This window comes from Dermacentor albipictus, chromosome 2 (genome assembly GCF_038994185.2).
Source record: "Dermacentor albipictus isolate Rhodes 1998 colony chromosome 2, USDA_Dalb.pri_finalv2, whole genome shotgun sequence".
Lineage (NCBI taxonomy): Eukaryota > Metazoa > Arthropoda > Arachnida > Ixodida > Ixodidae > Dermacentor > Dermacentor albipictus.
The window spans coordinates 70,761,693-70,767,692 of NC_091822.1; the positions used below are offsets into that span (position 1 = coordinate 70,761,693).

A 6,000-nucleotide genomic window follows, 5' to 3' on the forward strand; every position below is an offset into this window, starting at 1 on the left:
CAGTATTAGAGCGACAACATTATAGCCGCAAGTGTCGGCGTCGGCAACGACGTAATCGAAAGAACGAGCACAGCGAAGGATGGAAGAGCGAACGCGGAGCGCAGCGGGGGGTGAAAGACGCGAGTAGGAAAGCGGAGGAGGAGGGTATGGCGAAAGCTCGAGAAGAAAAGCGTGGTGCGACGACGATGGCTACGAGATGGCGCCGGAGAAGTGCGCGTCGTCCGGGAGGTCTTTCTATGGCGGCTGCTGTGAATCGCGCCCACGTGTCAGCCACGCGCTGCCTCTCGCGATTTCCAGATTAGCGAGGCAGTCGCGACACACATCGCTCCGCTTGCAACGTGCTGCACAAGAAGACAGATTGTCCGCGCCAGCCAGTATACCACGAAATGAAAACACGTATAGAGCTGCGCTCAAATTCCGCCCAAGGAAGTATCGTAATCGTGGATGAATTTTTTTATCACACGGGGTCAAACGCAGTGAATCGTCCCTGTTGGTGAGATAATAGTACAAGCTTTCATTCCCATTTTCGAACGCATTAAACTGGACTGGATGCTTCCCTCGTGCTGGATTTTCACTGTAAGATGTTTAGGTACTTTATTGCTGTTGGCGAGTTTTCTGCGATTGCCTGCGCAGGAAAAGGTTGTCTACATTCAATACACACCTTCGACGATACCTCGTCGACAGCCTATACGACGAGGTGTCGTTACCTCGTACTCTGGTCCGAACATATCCACACCTTAAAAGGAATAAACTAATTATTCGAATAAGACGCAGCACGTACTAATGACAATGACAGTGGACTGTCGACTGTTCTTAAGCGGCGCCGTTTCCTACAAGACGGCTGCGTAGGAGGGATAATGTGAACGACTGATATAGTTCGCGAGAAGTTTAAAAGGACACTTCAGCGAAGCGCTGAAACAGCAATAAAGCATACTTTCAATACTGTTTTTATAAAACCTCGTGGTAATATGCTTACATTTAGAAAAAAATATATTTCGCGCAGCAACCGCATCTACCGTACGTGAAAATGAGACGACAATGATTTTAAACGCTTTTTTCTTCTATCGGTCGTTTTGGTTAAGTAAACTTTCTCCAAACTGACAAAGTTTAGTCTTTGGTGCCTTTAGAATACAGTGCATGGCGTATCTAGAACAATAAAAGATTAACTAAGCCCGGGTCGGCGCCGACGAAATTCATGGTGGGTATGGGAACTTCAAGGTGGCGTCGGCACTCGCGCACCGTTCTCGAGCTTATTATTGATTCTTTTGGCTTACGAAACCAATTCTGACGTCCAGAAGTGCCCTTCTCAGTATTTTATAGAAATGTAATGCATTAATGTAGCTCGAAATACTTCGTATTTGGCACCTCTTTGACGTAAGCGGACGAATACAAATGGACGGGAACGCACCGCGACGATGGCGGCGTAATAGGACGCGTTGGCCTCGTCCTTGCTGGTGGGCGTCCAAAGGTCGAGGTCGACGCCGATGTAGCCGTGCTGCAGCAACCAGCGGCCCACGTTGCGCGCCATACGGCCCGCGTGGCCGCTGAGCACGGTACGGCGGGACAGCGACGCCAGGTACCCGGGCTCCATGGTCACCATCACCATGGGCCGCATGTTGGGCGCGTTCAGCCTCGCCACCGACTGTATGGTGCGCTCGTCTGCACCGGATCAAAGTAGCCCAGTCGCGCGTGCATGATATGGTCATCCCTTTAGGCTTAACTGAAGTCACAAGGGTCCTCACGCAGCTGTTTTAATTAGATTAGCATACTTCGGGATCTTCACGCACTTTTCGGGGGCTTTCTGCTTGTCTGTCGGTGTCTCTTAACAGTTTTCCGGGTAACTTCAATCCCTGGGCAGTCCATAGGCTAATATGTTAGAGCATCAGGTTTCCGTGATGAAGGAACTGTGAAACCAATCGTCGTGCCAACTTGAATCACGGGTATGTGAAAGTGCGTATGCAGCGCTAGCCGTTAACTCGTTTTCCGGCAACTTGTGTTGCGGGTATGTTCCATTGTTTTTGTGCAGCTCTTCAACCAACCTTGTTCACCCCAACTTGCAGTGGGTCGCTGCGTATGTAAACCTACTTATGTGCTGCTCTCCAATGACTGTTTAACTCCAACGTGCGTCAGTGGGTATGTGCCACGAGGTACGTGCTGCTCTTCGATACACCTGTTTCACACCAACTTCGGTCACTTGATATGTGTAACTGAATGTGTGTCGTTCTTCAATGAATTTCTTTGAGGCTAACTTGGGTTAGTGGGTATGTGCCGCGGCGTATGGTGCGGCTCTTCAATGACAAAAAATATTTTGGATTTTTCTGGCGGTGGGTGGTGTAAACACGCGTCATACGTCATAGAGCTAGTATACTGATTACAGGAGAAAATCTGTGCGAAAGAAGTGGCGACCGGAAAGTCGCCGCCAAGTTGCTACCTCTAATTTTTGTAATGCTTAAAATAATCAAAGTACGATGCATAAACAGGGATTAACACGCCACACGCAGGCTTGAACAACGTGTAAAGTTCATACTGCATATATTGAGAAACATCCAATGTCTATTTATAAAATGTCTTTGTAACATTTACAGCGTGTGAAAAGGTGCACTGAAGGCGCCTGAACTAGAAGGCTCAACAATACCGCGCGAAGCTCGGTCTCACATTGATTGCGCGTCTGGTGTGAATTGGATGCGCCTACACGCCTGCGTATCAACATGGCGGCGCCCTAGTGATTACGTATCTGAATGCATGTGTGCTATGAGGAGCTTTGCTTTCGAGTTGGTTATATTAGCTCTATAACATAAATAATCAAACAATCTCTGTGGTTGCACTAGATTGCACAGCGTGTCCTGAGGAAACGCCTCATGATGATGCCTTTCGGCGGTTGCCATGCTGTTTGTCGACACATTGATTGCTAAAAGTATTCACGTCGACATTCATCATAAAATCGCTTCTGCCAGACTTCTTGGGAGTAGGTGAGAAAAATGCAGGAATTTAATTTGTCCTCCAATTCTCCGCATTGAAAGTGCTTCACCAGACATTGCCGAACGCGTTGGCAGTGCAAAGGAAAGGAGGAGGAGCATAAAGGGAGAGGGCAAAGATACACGAAGGTGCAAGAGCGGTGCCACAAAGCACGATATACTGACGCTTGAGGGGCAGGCCGGCGTCGACCAGCCTGAGCGTGTAGACGTCGATGTATAGGCTTCGGTAGACGACGTGTGTGCATGCCGAGGGCACGGCGTCCAGTTCCTGGTCGGGCCTCACGTAGCAGACGACGCTGTGCGACGGCCGCTCGAGCTGCTCGTTCACGTCTGCGCAATGGGTGGTCACAGTTGCTAGAGGAGTGCACCACGCGGCGTTAACAGCAGCAACCGGCTGTGGGAGGATATGCGCGCTGACTGATTTTATCGTTAACGTTTCTTTTTTTTTTAAAATCAGACATGACCTTTAGCACAATTCTACTTCTTGAGCTTTATTACAATCAGAGGTAGACAATACTTGCAAAAAGAATGAAAGTGCCTATTTGACTATGACTTTAAGTCAAATTTTGCAATTTGAGAATTGTAGCCGGTGATTTTTAAGGTCATATCCCCATGTAACGAATTCTAATGATGCACCAGCTTCGAGATATACGTTCCCGAACTTTGCATTGGTGTTCCATTAACTTTTGAGCTTCAGTGCCTAGAAAGGTGCTTTGTTAAAAAAGTAAGTGAAACAACATTGCAATCTTACGGCAAGTTTGACAGCGTTTATATCAAAACTGATGCTAGTTTCAAAATTTGTTGTGACTGAATATGCCTTCTGAAAGCACTGGCTTTAATTCTTGCATTGCAATATGTGTGCTGAAGTTATTAGTTGAAAGTAATTAGTGACCTTTCACGAATTAGTCAATTATGCGCACTAATTTTCAGTGTAAGTAATCTATGCTTCTTCGACTTTTCCAGCTCAATATGTATATTGGCGCAAATGCGGCAGGCGAGTAGGAAAAATTCTATTAACGTTAAAATAAGACAGCCAGTATATGTGCCCTGCGTCAGAACACGGACAATTTCAAGCCGTGAAAGCATTTTAAAGGACGATAAAATGCAGACCACAACAACCAGCAGTTCCAAGTCCTGCTTACTCGTTTGTGCTCAGGTTCTTCTAGGATTCACACCCGTTGAAGTCCTTTCCTATGTTCTTCATTTCTGGGCTAGTGTCCTGCTAGCCTTGCCGTTCACCCTAGTGCTGAACATGCACTTACGGCGTGCGAAAAACGCACTTTCGATACTGACGTGCTGTCTGTGTCAAGCTACTAAAGCATTGCTGCACACAGTAGGCACAGACGTGCGTTGTTAACTTGTGCTTGACACTCATTCCAAAGATACAGATGCATGTATCTTGATGAAACGCCGCCCTTTCGGCATTCCGGCGTTAATGACGCAATCAGAGATTAGAGTAGCTTACTCAGCTCCAAGGTTGGCCCAGAATAATATACGCTACTACAGACACAGAATAAACGATTGTAGGGCTCGTATATACAAAGCTTATCGCCATGAAAGTGTCAGGCGTGATTGGCTATCGCCACGGGGATAACCAAATTATCTAGCCGATCGCTATTGTGATAAATGGTGTGTACCTGAACGTCGGTGCATCAGGAAACTCTCCTGCGTAGCTTGAGCTTTGCGAATGTGGTCGCACATCGCGCAATTTCTAAAAATATCCTATAAATATATCACTAGAGGAAACCCTGGCGATGCCACCGTTTCGGCTATCCTGGTATTGATGGGTAATACAGCAGTTTTGTCTAATCATGGTGTTTGTGGCTTCAAACATACTCGAAGAACTATTTATTACGCTTTATCTTTTTTTTCTAACTACAAAGAAATTGAATGTTACTGAACGTTAGAAGCAATATCTTTCTCCGCACTTGAACTTCCGTTGCTTATTGCTGCGTTTAAACCACAATGTTTCATTAGAAAAAAATTAATTTTCAAATTAAAAACGCTGCTTGAAGCAAGACAGACGCAGTTTAGGCGAATCCATGTGCTATCCCAAATTTCCTATGTTGTCTGAAAAAGGAAAACCAGCGAGAAAAGCGCGAGGCAAATATTCAAGTAAACCACTGGGCGACCCTCGTCCCGTCATCTTCTTCATTGTGTGCATGTCGTGAATTTCACTAGTTTTTCACCTTTCAAGCATGTGCCAACTGGCTCACCTCTCCACCGAGTTTTGCTTCTCGTGCTGACTCAACCGCCATACGCAACTAGGGTGGTTGCTTGGGCTAGTTGGTAATTCATGATCGAAAATAACGTACAGCGCGAAGGACAAGGATTGCGAGAGATGACATACACAGCGCTCAGCGCTATGTATGTCGTCTCTCGCAGTCCTTGTCCTTCGTGCTGTACGTTATTTTTGGCCATACGCTAGCGCCCGCGGACCCTGGACTGCCTTTCAAATTATTTTTATGCGCCGGATGAGATGGCAGGGGAGATAGTCTGCATTACGCAAATTAACAATATCCTTCGTTTTTGATTTGGACGCCTGGTGGCGGTGCTTGCCAAGCAGGTATGTAGACACGCATTCCAGGCTTAACATTCTCTGAGTGACTAACAACACATCATTTGCGTCCGCATGCTGATATTCTGCTGATGCAGCAGCCATCCCTGCCTAATCGTTCACGGTACCTACCGGCATGCATAAAGTGTGTACTTACACTGGCCTGAAAAATAAATACAGAAAAAAGCAAAGCAAGGAAGAAAGTATTAGAAGCACGATAAATCATACCATAAAATGCAACGATAGTGATATTCGTTACAAAACTGTATATACGTTTGTGCCTGCGACAACAACCTCTAAAAGACCTACGTAGCTGGCCACAGAGGTCAGCTTACGAACACCGCATTCCACGTCCCTTCCTCGTTCACAACCGCAATCAAGCGGCACACTTCACAACGAGGAATGAGAAGGGACGCGGAAGTTTGTGCGCAAAGCAAGATGCCCCCAGTTGTAACGGAAGCAGAACGC

General features: G+C 46.6%; 1 protein-coding gene across 1 annotated transcript in view; it reads right to left on the minus strand.

Moving 5' to 3' along the window:
* LOC135908235 (uncharacterized) overlaps window positions 1–5,280 on the minus strand; it is a 29,147-nt gene extending 23,867 nt beyond the window's left edge. Inside the window, exons 1-2 of the mRNA XM_065439988.1 lie at window positions 3,141–5,280; window positions 1,409–1,659 (exon numbers count right to left, since the gene is read on the minus strand). Coding sequence (XP_065296060.1) covers window positions 1,409–1,615 — 207 coding nt within the window. The 5' untranslated portion in view covers window positions 1,616–1,659; window positions 3,141–5,280. The remainder of the gene's footprint in view (window positions 1–1,408; window positions 1,660–3,140) is intronic.
* Between the last annotated feature and the right edge of the window lie 720 nt (window positions 5,281–6,000).